General features: G+C 50.2%; 1 protein-coding gene across 6 annotated transcripts in view; it reads left to right on the top strand.

The window, feature by feature from the left end:
- Window positions 1-500: 500 nt before the first annotated feature.
- Window positions 501-17,891, top strand: part of LOC127612998 (zinc finger protein Aiolos-like) — a 34,108-nt gene continuing 16,717 nt past the window's right edge. For 4 of the 6 annotated variants that reach the window (XR_007966034.1, XR_007966035.1, XM_052083879.1 and 1 more), the window contains exons 1-4: window positions 1,157-1,292; window positions 1,813-1,890; window positions 2,124-2,213; window positions 17,352-17,744. Coding sequence is in view for 4 of the 6 variants with exons in the window: in XM_052083879.1 (XP_051939839.1) it covers window positions 1,839-1,890; window positions 2,124-2,213; window positions 17,352-17,744 (535 nt within the window). In the remaining 2 variants the exon portion in view is untranslated. Of the gene's footprint in view, window positions 577-1,156; window positions 1,293-1,812; window positions 1,891-2,123; window positions 2,214-8,575; window positions 8,960-17,351; window positions 17,745-17,891 lie in introns of those variants that run through there. The other 2 variants (XM_052083877.1, XM_052083878.1) reach the window with 2 other exon arrangements.

The following is a 17,891-nucleotide window of genomic DNA, read 5'->3' as shown; positions in this document are numbered from 1 at the left end:
CGCTTATTTGCAATTGCAACTCTCATTTCCTTAAAATGTTTTTCGACCGAGAACAAACATGTTGTATTAACCCCTAATTTACCTGCAAGACCATGACAACAGCAAACGTGTGTGTGCTCATGTTTGTTTCCTTTGCCATGCCCCTCATCACGTGTTCTGATGTGTGTTCCCTTGCAAAGTTCTGAAGGGAAATGGACAGTGTTACTCCTCCTAACACCACGCTGCTCCACTGGCCCCAGCCTTCAACCCTCAGCCCCCGCCACACCCAAGGCAGTGTAAGATATACTGAAACACAGACGAACCGGTTATTAAGTGGATTCTCTGATCTGGTTCTGCGCAATAATGTGTGTTTCTTGTTAGTCCTTCAACCTTCGCTTCAAGGTTTTGAACAAGATTTGGATAATTTGCGTCATAACGCCCGCCCCCCCTCTGTTCCGTTCCATTGGCTCTTTTTTACCATGGAAACCTTGCATGGGTTGTACTGCCTTTGTGTGTGTGTGTATGCATTTTTTTTCCTCAAGCGGGTGGCTGGTTGCCAAGGTGGCCAATGGGCACCCGCCAAGCCTTACAACTCAGGTGGGTGCTTCACTGTGTTTTGTTCAATCTGATGCGCCAGGCACTTCATGTACACTTGCTTAGTTCAACTAATAAATATTGCCTGCCACTTATTTTTCGAAATAATGCTTGTCTTGAGCCAAATGTGCTTTTCACCTTGAATATATCAGCCCCAAACCTGCCTGTGTGCTTTAGTTTTACATTGTTTTGTAGTTTTCATAATTGATTTCTAATTGATAATTTACCATAAAACGACTGTCTCTCAGTGGTAGTCAAATGTAAAATGTTTCCCCAATTGAATATCTTGATGTAGCTTCCATATTGTGGAGATTGGTGAAAGTTTATTTTAGCCATAAGATGGCGTACTTGATCCTTGAAATAAAAGGACCGCATGGTTAGATTTGATATCATTATCAGAGAAAGAATTATTTGATATCATGATCAGTATTATTTCATTCAGTCATAAACATCATGCTTCAATATAAAGCTTTAAATGTTCAGATTCAAGTTATAGAAAAAGTCATTTGGTCCTCGAAAGACTGGCAACTGGTGCATTTCGAATTTGCATCATCGTTGTTGCTCCACCTTGTTTGAAATTAGGTCTGTTCCTTTAAGTGATCTCTCCAAAACCCTTCTTGGTGACTTTGCTTGTATTCCTTATTCACAGAATCTGGTGTCACGTGAAATCTTGCAGAGTGAGCAGATCTTCAAGTGCAAAGCACAAAACGGGTAATCAGGTAAGTTTATTTTTGGATGAATTGGATTTATTAATGTGTTAAACAAAAAAAAAAGTAAAATTAAGATTTTTCATGATTATACAAATAAATTGTCACCATGCATCTGAGCCTTTGGTTTAGCAAAGTATTTTTGCCTGTACATTTATGGTGTCTCACAATGCAAAGTATTAGTGACAATTGTAAGGTTAGTGAATACAACGTTTTTCTTTTGATTTTGTATTTTTAATCATGGATGTAAATCAGGTTGAAATGAAATTTACAAGATAAATGTTAGTTTTCATAAGTAGGAGGGTGGAATAATTATTTATTTTTTGCAAATGTTGGTGTGTTGGAGTGGAAAGTTATTTTACACTTGTGCAAACATGGCAGGAAATACACGTGCAATGAACATCTCTCACATCAGGCTAAATGTAATGAAAGGGTCGAGTAATCAACCGTGAACTTGTGCAATTCTGGTTATGCTTAAAATAAACCTCTGTTCATGCTTTCTTACCACCTTTCTATCCCTTGTCTAACCAAGAGACTCCTTTTATACTGAACACCATCATGAACACACACAAGAATCCTGTATTTGTACCCACAATTGGAAATGGGATTGGTGAGTGTCTTGTTCCATCTCTATGGTACCGTTAGAATCCTGCTACGACACATGACATTTTAAATTTTTGTAATGAATTTACAAATGGGACAGAGGGTGATAACAGCTTGTCATTTGTAATTGCACAGCACCTATTTCTGAGGCAATTTGACGAATCACATCATGGGGATTATTATTTTGAACACAACAAAAATTACAGCAAAACTTCTTAAGATGCTTTACTTCTTTCCCAGACGATTTCATTGCTAATGCAAATGTGAAGCCACTGGAGGAGGAAGAAAGGGATATCTCATTTGCAGGGAATGGAATGCAGTGCACCAAAGGTGGGCTATATCATCTCATATGTTTTTTGTAGACAAACACTTTATACAATTAGGTGATGCCTGTATCTTCTTTGCTTCAATTAATTCACTTTGTTAGCATCTGCACTTGCACACATCATAACGCCACATCTAGTTTGGTTTGATCCATGATTTGCTCTGCTCTGGAGCACTGGTTCTCAATTGTTGCAACGCTGAGACCAGCCTCTTCCTATTATTACAAAGTTGTGACTCATTTCATAAAAGTTAAGAACACACCCTGCAATTGGCTGGCAACCAGTTCAGGGTTTAAAAGTCACCTGCTTCCCGAAGACAGCTGGGATAGGCTGCAGCACACCCGCGAAAGTCGTGAGGATTAAGCGGTTCAGATAATGGGTGGATGGATGAAAATTGCGTCTGAAAATACATGTACTGTATGTTACAGTTTTAATTGCAGTTTCAAATGAGTTTGACATATTGCTAGCTAAAGCTAAGCTGCACTGTATTTGTTTTTCAGAATAGCTAGTGACTCGTACGACAATTTCCTGATTGAGCCAATATTCTATGTTCTACGTAGGACCTTGGTCCACCTCAAAACTGTTCTAGGGCATCATCGCTTCATTTGTTTCCCTTGTTTTTTTTATTTTGTGTGTTTTTTTTTTTGTTAAGAGTACAAAATGGGAAGATTTTGTACAGTTCCTGGAAAATTCTACCCCTGGTCTGTAGTTGCTTTCACATAATTTTTTTTCGAGGCTGGGCTTTTTTTCAGAACCTTTTTCAACCTGGTTCTAGAACGCAGGCTAAAGAGGGCCATGACGTCACTGCCGTCTGATTGGCCAACAGATGTAGTGTTTCTTTAAGCGATGTGATAAGAAACACCATCTCAAACTCACTCCCATTTTCTGGTGATGAAACACTGCCAACCGCCACCACGTCAATAGCTTACAGTTATAAACAGTACACATATTGTGTTTTACAACAATACTTAACCATTTTTACCATTTCATATGCTCCTGTGGATAAAATAGTGAAGCTTGTGGTAAATATTCTTCCTAGCCGTGGATACCTCGCCGGGTCCATTCAAGTGAATGAAAGTGAGTGCTGTCATTTGCTCCATTTTGTCACGTTGTGCCCGAAGCGATAAAATGATCGCTTCGTGCACAACAAGATAATGAGGTGGATCCCCGAAATAGCAGACAGAGAAAAGATGGTCCGAGAACAAATGAGTTTTAATACAAACACAAAATACCCGTCCGGGAGCAACAAACCGAAAACGCTGGTCAAAATCAGGACCAGGAATAAAAGGAAGTAACAGAAAACGCTTGCGAGAAAATGGCAAGGAATATAGTTGGTAACAATTAGGAATTGACAATAGTGGATTAAACGACGCGCAATCACAGTCACAAGGCTACACGGCAACGAATAGATTTGGGCAATAATCGAGAGAGTTGGCACGGCGTTGAATACTCCGGCAGTATGTCAACTGTCCGAGCACAAAGATAAAGCCTGTGTAATCAGTCCTAGATGGGTGACAGGTGTGTCGGCGGTAGGCAGGAAAAGCCTGCCCCCTGCTGGCAAACACGGGACGTGACAGTACCCCCCCCCCTCAACGGACGCCTCCCGGCGGCCTACCCGGCTTGGTCGGATGAGCTGCGTGGAAGTCGCGCAGAAGGGACGGATCAAGGATCCAGGAGCGGGGCACCCATTGCCGATCCTCAGGCCCGTAGCCCTCCCAGTCGACCAGATACTGGAACCCCTTACCCCTGCGCCGAGAGTCCAGGATGGTACGAACCGTGTACACCGGGTCACCGTCGACGACCCGCGGAGGGGGGGGCGGAGTGGAAGGCGGAGCCAAGGGACTGGAAACCACTGGTTTGAGCAGGGAAACGTGGAACACGGGGTGAACCTTCATGGCGGGCGGCAGCCGGAGCCTGACCGTGACGGGGCTGACGATGGACTCGACCACGAACGGTCCAGTGAATCGGGGCCCCAGTTTCGCGGACGTGCCGGCCAGGCGGAGATCCCTCGTAGCCAGCCACACCTCCTGCCCCACCACGTAAGTAGGTGCCGGGCGCCGACGACGGTCTGCGATCTGCTGGTTCCGGGTCGCCGTGCGGGCCAATGCAGCTCGGGCCTCTTTCCATACGCGGTGGGCTCGCTTGAGGTGATGCTGCACAGACGGGACCTCCACCTGTCCTTCCTGGGACGGGAACAGCGGCGGTTGATACCCGTAGGCCGACATGAAGGGGGACCTACCAGTGGCTGAAGAGACGAGGGTGTTGTGTGCGTACTCCACCCACGGTAGATGGTCGACCCAGGAGGAGGGACTGCGCAGGCATACACAGCGGAGGGCCGCCCCCAGATCCTGGTTGGCACGCTCGGCTTGTCCGTTGGACTGGGGGTGATATCCCGAGGTCAGACTGACCGTGGCCCCGAGGGATCGGCAGAACCGCTTCCATACGCGGGACACGAACTGGGGCCCCCGGTCCGAGACGATGTCCATCGGGATCCCATGGAGACGGAAGACGTGTTGGACTAGGAGGTCGGCGGTCTCCAGTGCAGACGGCAACTTAGACAGCGGAACAAAATGAGCCGCCTTAGAGAACCGGTCCACGATGGTGAGGACGACCGACCGCCCCCGGGATGGAGGAAGGCCCGTGACGAAATCCAGGGCGATGTGTGACCAAGGTCGAGGAGGGATGGGCAATGGCTGGAGCAGTCCTGCCGGAGGCCTATGTGAGACCTTGCCGCAGGCGCAGGCGGAGCAGGCATTGATATAGTCCACCACATCCTTCCGAAGCTCCGGCCACCAGAACCGCTGGGTGACGAGATGCACAGTCCGGTTCACCCCAGGATGGCAGGCCACCTTGGACCCGTGCCCCCACTGCAACACCTCCGAGCGCAGAGGTGGGGGTACAAACAACTTCCCTGCGGGGCATCCAGCCGGGACCTGGACACCATCCAGGGCTTCCTGGACCTTCTGTTCGATCTCCCATCTCAACGCCCCCACGATGCACCGGGTCGGGAGGATGGTCTCTGGTGACCGGTCCCTCTCCACGGGGTCGTGGAGACGGGAAAGGGCATCGGGCTTGGTGTTCTTAGAGCCAGGAGAGTATGTGAGGATGAAATTAAACCGGGTTAAGAATAGTGCCCAACGGGCCTGACGGGGGTTGAGTCTTTTAGCAGAGCGGAGATATTCCAAGTTCTTGTGGTCGGTGTAGACCGTGAACGGTTCCTTAGTCCCCTCGAGCCAGTGGCGCCATTCCTGTAGGGCGACGATTACAGCTAGCAGTTCACGATTGCCCACGTCGTAGTTGGACTCTGCTGTACTGAGTCGACGAGAGAAAAAGGCGCAGGGGTGCAATTTCTGGTCGACCGGGGAACGCTGGGACAGAACAGCCCCGACCCCTGAATCCGAGGCGTCCACCTCTACAACGAACGGGAAGTCCGGGTTAGGATGGTGCAACACCGGGGGACTTGTGAATGCGGCCTTTAAGCTAGAAAATGCCGACTCAGCAGCCGAATCCCATTTGAATGGGATTTTTGTGGACGTCAGACGGGTCAACGGGAGTACCTTTTGGCTGTAGCCGCGAATAAAACGACGGTAGAAGTTAGCGAACCCCAAGAAGCGTTGCAACTCCTTCCGGTTAGTCGGTGTTGGCCAGTTCGTCACCGCCTCCGTCTTGGTGGGGTCTGCTCTCAGCTTGCCCTGCTCAATAATAAACCCCAGAAAGGAGATGACAGGTACATGGAATTCACACTTCTCTGCCTTGACGAAGAGCCTGTTCTCTAATAAACGCTGCAATACCAGTCTGACGTGTCGCTTGTGTTCATGAATTGATTGGGAAAAAATTAAAATATCGTCGAGATAGACGAAACAGAAAATGTTCAGCATGTCTCTCAACACGTCGTTGATGAGATTCTGAAAGACGGCGGGAGCATTTGTCAGCCCGAAGGGCATAACCAGATATTCAAAATGGCCGAGCGGGGTCTTAAAAGCAGTCTTCCACTCGTCACCTTTCCGGATGCGAACCAGGTGGTAGGCACTGCGTAAATCCAATTTTGAAAAGATCGTGGCTGACTGTAAAGGGGCGAAGGCGGAGTCTAGCAACGGTAGCGGATACTTATTTTTTACCGTGATGTCGTTCAGACCTCGATAGTCCACACACGGTCGCAGGGATTTGTCCTTCTTTTCAACAAAGAAAAACCCCGCACCTAACGGCGATCGCGATGGTCTAATTAGACCTGCAGCGAGCGAGCTGTTGATGTATTCCGTGAGTGCCTCGCGCTCGGGTTTAGACACCTGATACAGCCGTGAGGTTGGCAACGGAGCGCCCGCCTGCAGGTCTATGGCGCAATCGTAGGGTCGGTGCGGGGGCAAGGAGCGTGCGCGATCCTCGCTGAACACCTGTCGCAAGTCATGATAGCAGTCTGGCACTCCGTCAAGGCAGATAGTTTCGGGGATGTCGTCACCGGCACGTTCGTGCTGCCCTACGGCTGATCCTAGACAACGCTCATAACAGTTTCGGCTCCAACTCTCTATTGCCGGACGCTCCCAGGAAATTACGGGGTTGTGAGTCCTGAGCCAGGGCAAGCCGAGAATAACCGGAGCGTTACGACACTGCATTAAATAGAACCGTAAATGCTCAACATGGTTACCGGATAATTTTAGTTTTAGTGGTTCTGTTCTTTGCGTCACGACCCCCAGGAGGCGTCCATCGAGATCACAAACCCGCCTTTTATCGGCCAACTTCTCGACATAACAGCCCAGGTCAGCGGCGAAGTCGGTATCCATAAAACAACCATCAGCCCCCGAGTCTATCAGAGCCCTAACCCGCCGCGACCGGGACCCCTCACATATCTCGCCCTCGAGTTCCAGTCTCCCGGTGTGTCCCGGCCGGGAGTCAGTTCGCCAAGGCGTGGGGGACTCTGCGCGGGGTCGGGACTCACAGTTTTTGGAGGGCGAGGATGGGGAATGTTCCGGTCGGCTGGGAGCAGCATGAGGTCCCCGTTGACAGCTGTCAGACCGAGCCCGATCGTTGAATCGGCGCCGTCTCTGCTCCGGTCCAACGTTTTCGCCACCCAGCTGCATCGGCTCCTCCCCGCAGTACGTGGCACACCGGGACGGAGAACGATCACCTCCCCGCTCCCGGTTTCTCTCTCTCAGGCGGTTGTCCAGTCGCAGGGAGAGCTCGATTAACTCCTCCAGGTTGGAGCTGTGGTCGCGAGTCGCCAGCTCATCCTTGAGCTCGGTGTTTAATCCACGACGAAACAGTCCGCACAGCGCCCGGTCGCCGTAGCCACTCTGGGCGGCCAGAATCTGGAACTCGATGGAGTAGTCCGCAACCGATCGCCTCCCCTGGTGGAGTTCAAGTAGCCGGCCCTCAGCCTCTCTGCCCCGCACGGGATGGTGGAACACCCGGCGAAACGCCGCCACGAAGCCGTGGAATGAAGACCGGAGGCTCGGCTTCGCGTCGCTTGTCGCCATCGCCCATGACGCCGCCGGACCTGTCAACAGGCTCATAATATATGCCACCTTCGCGGCGTCAGTAGCATAGAGGGAGGGTTGCTGGTCGAAAACGAGCGAGCACTGGTGGAGGAAGTACCCACACTGCCCGTGCTCACCCCCGTAACGTGGGGGGTGTGGAAGCGAAGGCTCCCTCATCATTGTGGGAAATGATGCGGGTGCCTCAGGGGTGGCAGGACGAATCGCGGAGGGAGGTGCTCTCCGTTCCTCCACCCGTACAAGACGGGGTTCGAAATCATCGAACCTGTGAGCCAGCATGGCAACCGCGCGGCTGATTTCCGCAATGGCTTGGCCCTGCTGACTCAACTGTTGCTCTCGGCAGGGCAGAGCGGAAAAAATCTTTTCTAAGTCTGCGGGATCCATGGTGGCCGGAGTATTCTGTCACGTTGTGCCCGAAGCGATAAAATGATCGCTTCGTGCACAACAAGATAATGAGGTGGATCCCCGAAATAGCAGACAGAGAAAAGATGGTCCGAGAACAAATGAGTTTTAATACAAACACAAAATACCCGTCCGGGAGCAACAAACCGAAAACGCTGGTCAAAATCAGGACCAGGAATAAAAGGAAGTAACAGAAAACGCTTGCGAGAAAATGGCAAGGAATATAGTTGGTAACAATTAGGAATTGACAATAGTGGATTAAACGACGCGCAATCACAGTCACAAGGCTACACGGTAACGAATAGATTTGGGCAATAATCGAGAGAGTTGGCACGGCGTTGAATACTCCGGCAGTATGTCAACTGTCCGAGCACAAAGATAAAGCCTGTGTAATCAGTCCTAGATGGGTGACAGGTGTGTCGGCGGTAGGCAGGAAAAGCCTGCCCCCTGCTGGCAAACACGGGACGTGACACATTTGGGTCTGCCGGGTCAGACCGGCATCTTCCCTTGCTATTGGAGCCAACGCGCACCACATGATGGTGATTGCTGACAGCTCTGTTCCTCTATTCACCCGAGCATCAAGACATGTGGCTGTGAGTTCGATGACACGATCACAAAGTCAATCATCAAACTGCGGCCTGTAGGGTGTCCTATGTGGATGCCCTTATGACTGTACATGCTGTTTCTGAGCACCGAAGCCCAATAACAGAACATCGCTCAGCTGTTGGTAGGTGGGGTTCCTTCCCAATCAAGCCCTTCCAGGTGTCACTCTAATTCACATGAGCAATGAAGTCACCCGGCAGAATGAGAGATCGCCAAGTTGGAGTGATCTCCAGCACCTCCACTAACAACTCCAAAAAGGGTGCGTATTCTGAATAGATGTTCCGTGCATAGGATCCAACAACAGTCAGGATTCGTGCCCCAAAGCCAGAGGGATGCTCCCCTTTCATCCACCAGGGTAAACACCAGTGTACTGGCATGGAGCCAGGGGAAATATGAGCATACCACCACTGCATCTCACCGTGGGCAACTTCAGAATGTAATGGACTGCAACCTCTCTTGAAGATATCTTGTAGGAACTTCCCTGCCAAAGAGGTGACATTTCACCTCCCTAAAGCCAACTTATGTTGCCCGGGATAGGACCGCCAAGTCACTTCGGCAGCCACCCGGTTCTCAATGCACCCGCTTGGCCCCTCCCACAGGGAGTGACTCAATGGGACTCACGTTGCCTCTTTGGGTTGTGCCTGGCCGGGACCCATTGGTGGAGGCCCAGCCACCAGGCACTCGCTATCGAACACCACCACAAGGCCTGTCTCCAGAGGCGAGGCCCATTCGTCATGGTGTGTCTTCAAGCAGTTCTTCGTTTGGTCCCTCATCGAGGACCTTTTTTGCCATGTGTGACCCTGCCAGGGCCATAAAGACCCAAACAACTTAGATTCTAGGCTCATTAGCATCCACCACGATAAGGTGAAAGTTTAGAGAAGTATTCTGAATAAAATGTTTGTCATTCCTAAATGATAATGGTAAAGATAAAAGGCTACACTTGAGTGACATTATTATTATTATTATGTTGTTGTTGTCCCTCCTCCGTGAGCCATCACCTTACTGTGGTGGAGGGGTTTGTGTGTCCCAATGATCCTAGGAGCTAAGTTGTCTGGGGCTTTATGCCCCTGGTAGGGTCACCCATGGCAAACAGGTTCTAGGTGAGGGACCAGACAAAGCAGGGCTCAAAGACCCCTTATGATGATTGAAATTAATGGATCTAGGTTTCCCTTGCCCGGACGCAAGTCACCGGGGCCCTCTTCTGGAGCCAGGCCTGGAGGTGGGGTTCGTTGGCAAGCGCCTGGTGGCCGGGCCTGCACCTGTGAGGCCCGGGCGGGCTCAGCCCGAAGAGGCAACTTGGGTCCCCCTTCTCATGGGCTCACCACCCATGGGAGGGACCAAAGGGGTCGGGTGCAATGTGAGCTGGGCAGCACCCAAAAGCGGGGACCCTGGACTCCCTTGTTCTACTGGGGGACTTCAATGCTCACGTGGGCAATGACAGTGAGACCTGGAGGGGCGTGATTGGGAGGAACAGCCCCCCCGATCAGAACTCGAGTGGTGTTTTGTTATTGGACTTCTGGGCTCGTCACGGATTGTCCATAACCACACACCTTGTTCAAACATAAGGGTGTCCATATGTGCACTTGGCCACCATGATTGACTCTGTGGTTGTATCATCGGATTTGCGGCTGCATGTTTTGGACACTCTGGTGAAGAGAGGGGCGGAGCTGTCAACTGATCACCACCTGGTGGTGAGTAGGCTCCGATGGTGGGGGAAGATGCTGGTCCGTCCTGGCAGACCCAAACGTATTGTGAGGGTTTGTTGGGAGCGTCTGGTGGAATCCCCTGTCTGAAGTAGTTTCAACTCCCACTTCCGGCAGAGCTTTTGTCACGGGGGATGCAGGGGACATTGAGTCCGAATGGACCATGTTCTGTGCCTCTACTGCTGAAGCGGCCAATCTGAGTTGTGGACGTAAGGTGGTCGGTGCCTGTCGTGGCGGCAACCCCCATACTCGCTGGTGGACACCAGCATTAAGGGGATGCCGTCAAGCTGAAGAAGGAGTCCTATCGGCATTTATGGCCTGTGGGACCCCAGAGGTAGCTGACGAGTATCGACTGGCAAAGCGGAACGCAGCTTCGATGATCACGAGGCAAAAACCCGGGCATGGGAAGAGTTCGGTGAGGCCATGGAAGCCGACTTCCGGACAGCTTCGAGGAAATTCTGGTCCACCATTCGACGTCTCAGGAGGGGGAAGCAGTGCACTGTGTACAGTGGGGCTGGGGCGCTGCTGACTTCGACTCGGGACGTTGTGAACCGGTGGGCAGAGTACTTCGAAGACCTCCTCAACTCCACCAACACGTCTTCCTTGGAGGAAGCAGAGCCTGGGGACTCTGAGGTGGGCTCTCCTATCTCTGTGGCTGAAGTCACCGATGTGGTTAAAAAGCTCCTTGGTGGCAAGGCCCCAGGGGTGGATGAGATCCGCCCGGAGTTCCTCAAGGCTCTGGATGTTGTGGGGCTGTCCTAGTTGACACGCCTCTGCAACATCGTGTGGTCATTGGGGAGAGTGCCTTTGGATTGGCAGACCGGGGTGGTGGTCCCTCTTTTTAAAAAGGGGGACCAGAGGGTGTGTTCCAACTACAGAGGGATCACACTCCTCAGCCTCCCTGGTAAGGTCTATTCAGGGGTGCTAGAGAGGAAGGTCCGTCAGGAAGTCGAGCCTCAGATTGAGGAGGAGCAGTGTCGTTTTCGTCCCGGCCGTGGAACTGTGGACCAGCTCTAAACCCTTAGCAGGGTCCTTGAGGGTACGTGGAAACTCGCCCAACCAGTCTACATGTGTTTTGTGGACTTGGAGAAGGCGTTTGTGGGAGGTGCTTCGGGAGTATGGGGTACCGAGCCCCCTGATACGGGCTGTTCGGTCCCAATACTGCCGATGTCAGAGTTTGGTTCGCATTGCCGGCAGTAAGTCGGAATCGTTTCCAGTGAGGGTTAGACTCCGCCAAGGCTGCCTTTTGTCGCCGATTCTGTTCATCACCTTTATGGACAGAATTTCTCGGCGCAGCCGAAGCATTGAGGGGGTCCGTTTTGGTGGCCTCAGTATTGCATCTCTGCTTTTTGCAGATGATGTGGTACTGTTGGCTCCTTCAAGCAGGGCTCTCCAACTCTCACTGAAACGTTTCGCAGCTAAGTGTGAAGCGGTTGGGATGAAGATCAGCACCTCCATATCTGAAACCATGGTCCTCAGTCGGAAAAGGGTGGAGTGCCCTCTCTGGGTCGCGGAGGAGATCTTGCCCCAAGTGGAGGAGTTTAAATATCTTCAGAATCAGAATCATCTTTATTGGCAAAGTATGTAGAACACACAAGGAATTTGTCTCCGGCATAACACGCTGCACTAGTATCATTGTAAACAACAAAATCATTTAACCTTAAATGAACCATTTTAGAGAAACCAGTAGTTTTGTCGTACCATTTTGTGGTGCAAGAAGAGTGACTATGTCAGTGACTGTTTAAGGAGTTAATGGCTAGAAGGAAGAAGCTGTTTAAGTGTCTACTGGATTTGGTGCGCATGGATCTGTAGCGTCTGCCTGAGGGGAGTGGCTGAAAAAGGTGGTGGGCAGGGTGCGGGGGATCCAGGAGGATTTTCCGTGCCCTTGTCTTGATTCTTGCAGTGTGCAAGTCCTCAAGAGTGGGTAGGGCGGTGCCAACGATTTTTTCTGCCGTCCTAACTGTCCGTTGAAGTCGGATTTTGTCCTTTTTTGTGGCGGCCCCAAACCAAACCGTGATGGAAGAATACAGGATTGATTCGATGACTGCCGTGTAGAACTGTCGTAGCACCTCCTGTGGCAGGCCATGCTTCCTCAGCAGCCTCAGGAAGTACATCCGCTGCCGGGCCCTTTTTAGGATGGAGATGGTGTTGACTTCCCACTTCATGTCCTGGGAGACTGTGATTCCCAGGAACTTGAAGGTCTCGACGGTTGACACAGGGCAGTTGGATAGTGTGGGGGGCAACTGAGGAGAAGAATGTTTCCTGAAGTCCACGATCATCTCTACAGTCTTGAGCGTGTTCAGCCCGAGGTTGTGTCGGCCGCACCAGAGCTCCAGCTGCTCCACTTGTTGGCGGTACGCAGACTCGTCGCCGTCTTTGATGAGACCGATGACCGTGGTGTCGTCTGCAAACTTTATGATTTTGACAGCTGGATCTGTTGAGGTGCAATCGTTTGTGTATAGAGAGAAGAGCAGTGGCGAGAGGACACATCCCTGTGGGGCTCCAGTGCTGGTGGTGCGTATTGATAATGTTGTTGCTCCCTGTCTCAACTGTTGTGTCCGTCCCATCAGGAAGCTGAGGATCCACTGGCAGATCGTAGGGGACACACCGAGGTGGAGTAGTTTGGGGGTGAGGAGTTCCGGGATGATGGTGTTGAACGCAGAGCTGAAATCCACAAACAGAATCCTTGCGTAGGTCCCTGTGCTGTCGAGGTGCTTGAGGATGTAGTGCAGACCTATGTTGACTGCGTCTTCCACAGACCTGTTTGCCCGGCAGGCAAACTGGAGAGGGTGCAGCAGGGGTCCAGTGACGTTCTTTAGGTGGTTCAGCACAAGGCGTTCAAAGGACTTCATAACCACATGTGACGGGTCACGGCACCAATGTGACGGGGGTCACCACTATGATGGTCTCAAGCTCCACGTCGCTGCCGCCTCAAGAATACCAGACACTAGGATGTGGCTTTTCTTTTCTTTTTATTGTCTGCAACACAGTATGCCAAGATAGGTGAAGTCACGGGGCTTTTCAGTCGAGTAAATAACCTGTGACTTCCCTGGTAGCTCTACCTGAACTAAACATCATCCATAAGAAACTAAAAGCATAACAAACGAAATATACAACATAGGTGATCGTATATTAACTATTTACAAAGAAAAGGACAAAAAAACACATTCACTGGTATCTACATGACGCCACTGAACGCATCACACGCAGCAGAACGGCTGCACAATGCACAGTAATGGCGGCCGCGACGAACCGCGCGGGTACACGCCAGCCACATTAATAGTCAAATGAAAAACAACACGAAAAACTATGTAGAGTACAATGAAAAGGAAAGAAGCATTACCTGCAACACAGTATGCCAAGATAGGTGAAGTCACGGGGCTTTTCAGTCGAGTAAATAACTGCGCAACAAAGAAAACCCACCTGTTAACTCAATGGATAAAAACTTTCATTCGATAAAACTTAAATTAAATGACGACACAAAAAGCAATGTGGACTCGGAACAAATCCGGGAACTAATTAAATACACCGCGCCGTAGAAAAAGGGAGAACAAAGTGAAATATTGTAATTAAACTAGAATGAATCCGGACCGTCAATGAAACCCGACTTACCCTGTGACTTCCCTGGTAGCTCTACCTGAACTACGGCGGGAGGCTGGTGCCATACCGTGCGCTGTTGCGTCACTTCCGTCATAATTTAATAACCGCAATATATCACTCCGTTACACACAGACGTCAGGGCGACAGGCCTATAGTCGTTCAGTTCCGATGTTGCCGATTTCTTGGGAACTGGAATGATGGTAGACTGTTTGAAGCAGGTTGGGACCTCACACAGCTCCAGGGATCTGTTGAAGATTTGTGTGAAGACCGGAGCCAGCTGGTCAGCGCAGACTTTCAGGCAGGACGGGGACACTTTGTCGGGCCCCGGAGCTTTCTTGATCTTTTGCTGCTTGAAGAGCCGTCTCACGTCCTGTTCGTGGATCTGTAGTGGAGAAAAAGAGGGTGGGGGGGTAGGTAGAGTGGTTTCTGGTAGAGGTGGGTGTGTGTGGGAAATGGGGGTGTCCTTTTCAAATCGGCAGAAAAACATGTTTAGTTCATTAGCAAGACCCTTATTGTTCACTGTTTGGGGGGATGGCATTCTATAGTTAGTGATTGCTTTCAGGCCATTCCATACAGATGCAGAGTCGTTAGCAGAGAACTGGTTTTTCAGCCTCTCTGCATAGCTTCTCTTTGCGATGTTAATTTCCTTTGTCAATTGGTTTCGGGCATGTTTATACAGTGCCCGATCTCCACTTCTAAATGCGGCCTCTTTCTCTTTCCTGAGTTGCCTGAGTTTGGGAGTAAACCATGGCTTGTTATTGCTGAAGGAGCGGAAGGACTTCGTTGGTACACACATGTCCTCACAGAAACTGATGTATGATGTTACAGTGTCTGTGTATTCATCCAGTGTGCCCATTGAAGTTTCAAAGACGCCCCAATCAGTGCAGTCTAAGCATTCTTGTAGAGCTAGCTTTGCCTCATCTGTCCATTTTTTCACAGTCTTAACAACCGGTTTAACACATTTGAGTTTCTGTCTGTATGTAGGTATTAAGTGGATTAAATTGTGGTCAGAAAGACCCAATGCTGCACGGGCGACCGATCGGTATGCATTTTTGATTGTTGTATAGCAGTGGTCTAGAATGTTGCCTTCTCTGGTGAAACAGTCGATGTGCTGCTTATATCTGGGAAGTTCACGGTTAAGATGTGCTCTATTAAAATCGCCCAAAATGATCAGGGGTGACTCTGGGTATTTTAGTTCAAGTTTGTTTACTTGTTCGGCTAGCGTTTCTATCGCCGTGTTAGCTTGTGGCGCAATGTAAACACCGACTAGTAAAAAGGAGGTGAACTCACGTGGCGAGTAGAATGGCTTGCAGTTTAAAGACAGCGACTCCAGGTCCGAGCTGCAGTGTGCGTCGAGCTTCGTGACATCAGTGCACCATTCTTCGTTGATATAGAAGCAAATCCCACCACCTTTCGATTTCCCTGATAGCTCAGTGTCGCGGTCGGCTCGGAGAAGGCGGAAGCCGGGTAGATGTAGCGTGGGATCTGGATGGCGGTCACTGAGCCAGGTTTCAGTGAAGCAGAGTGCAGCAGAACGTGCAAATGTTTTGTTGGTCTTTGTGAGGAGAAGAAGTTCATCCATCTTGTTTGGCAGAGATCGTAGATTAGTAAGATGGATCGATGGGAGCGGGGTTCGAAATCCGCGCTGCCGGAGCTTGACGAGCACGCCGGCTCGCTTCCCCCTCCTCTGACAGCGTTTCCATGCTCCGTACAGCGCAGCCGCTCCGCTCGCGATTAGCTCCGAAAAACCTTGTGGATTTTCGTGTGCTGGTGAAAAAAGACCGAGGGTAGACTCCCCAATGCGCAGCAACTTTTCCCTCGTGTAAGTAAGCCGCTCAGGGTCGCCAAAAACAAACGAAAATGACAAAAACAGGGATAATACTAGGGAGCGTGTGACCGAGGCTGCCATACCTGTCGGCGCCTGATGACGTCTTGGGGTCTTGTTCACGAGTGAGGGCAGGAGGGAGCGAGAGATCGACAGGCGGATCGGTGCGGCGTCTGCTGTGATGCGTCTGCTGTGATGCGGACGTTGTATCGCTGAGCGAAAGGGCGAAGCTCTCAATTTACCGGTCGATCTACAGTATGTCCCAACCCTCATCTATGGTCATGAGCTATGGGTCGTGACCGAAAGAACGAGATACCGGATACAAGCGGCCAAAATGAGTTTTCTCCGCAGGGTGTCCGGGCTCTCCCTTAGAGATAAGGTGAGAAGCTCGGTCATCCGGGAGGGGCTCAGAGTAGAGCTGCTTCTCCTCCACATCGAGAGGAGCCAGATGAGGTGGCTCGGGCATCTAATTAGGATGCCTCGTGGACGCCTCCCCGGTGAGGTGTTCCGGGCATGTCCCACTGGCAGGAGACCCCGGGGACGACCCAGGACACGCTGGAGAGACGATGTCACCCAGCTGGCCTGGGAACGCTTCGGAATCCGCCAGGAAGAGTTAGAAGTAGTGCCTGGGGAGAGGGAAGTCTGGGCTTCCCTCCTAGAGCTGCTGCCCCCGCGACCCGACCCCAGATGAGCGGTGGGAAAAAAAAGGATGGTTGGATGGATGTTATTGTCCAAATGCTATTATAATTGTGCAAATGTTTGTATGTCTTCATTTTTTTTCAAATTTATCTGATGTTTCATTTGCCTGCTTCACTTGACTCTTACAAGATTCTCCAAAGCCCTGCTCTGCAGTACATCTGCATCGTACGTGTGGTTTAATGTGCTTCAAGCCAGTACACTAAATCAGGTCTCTGTATGTGCAAAGTTTCCATTGCACCTCTGAACATTTCCCACCGTGCGAGGGGACGCTTGTCAGCTCATTGTTTGTCGCTGCCGAGACCACGGTGTGGTTTTTGGATGGACCTGAAATCACTGGTGGTTGGTTGACACGCAAGTTCTTAAAGAGAGGTCATGCAAATGACGCCTGAGGACATGTCAGTGTTTCAGCATGTGGGCAGAACCTGCATAAAGAATGATTTAACAACATAAGGTTTATTTACTTGCTGGTTTCAGTGTTTCTTCAGGAAAAAAAGAACACCCACAAGGAATGGAATTCCCTGTAGAATTTTTCACCTATCCTGTTTCTAAGTTATGTGTATCCACGGAAGATGCCTTCCCCCAATCCTCAGCACACATCTCCTAACTTGTTGTGATCTGCCCAAGTTCTTCCTTTAGCCACGGAGACATGCTAGAATTTAAACTAAAAGTAACAACTACAAATGTACACATTCTGTAACCATTGATTGTGCATTTTGTAAATCTTTTTTGATCAAATCGTATCTTATAATCATAGAGAGTAAATATAACCTCAAAAATTATACATTGGGTATTCATTGTCCCTTCTTTGTTTTATCCTTACGTAGGTATGATTAAGGTCGAGGATGAAGAGACTGGTAACAATGAGGCATATCTCGACACTGAGAAAGCAAAAGATGTTTTGCCAAAGGAGGAAAAAGAGGGTGTTACTGAGGAAGGAATGGAGGAAGGAGATGATGGTGACAGGACAGAGGACGATGATGAAAATGATGAAGAAAGAGATTCTGCGGCTGAACCGGAGGACTTGTCGATGATGGATTATTCACTTTACGACAGTGCAGCTCTGCAGGATGCCTCAGCAGGGCCCGCTTCAGAGAGAACTTACATGGCAGGAGCCATGACTCCCCACATGCAGTCAATGGGGAAGCTTAACTGCGACATCTGCGGCTTGTCCTGCGTCAGCATCAACGTACTGCTGGTGCACAAACGCACCCACACGGGTAAGCACAGGAACCCGATCAACACCTCACATCATACATCAACCCTTGTGCAATCATCACTCTGTTGACACCTTCAGTAGATAGCGTTTTGTGCAAAGTGGGTCAAAAAGTTGGTTTGCACCCAACTTTTGTTTTAACGTGGGAAAT

Source organism: Hippocampus zosterae, chromosome 13 (assembly GCF_025434085.1).
Source record: "Hippocampus zosterae strain Florida chromosome 13, ASM2543408v3, whole genome shotgun sequence".
NCBI classification, from domain to species: domain Eukaryota; kingdom Metazoa; phylum Chordata; class Actinopteri; order Syngnathiformes; family Syngnathidae; genus Hippocampus; species Hippocampus zosterae.
The sequence above is the reverse complement of the archived record's forward strand: the minus strand, read 5'-3'. Positions and strand labels throughout refer to the sequence as shown.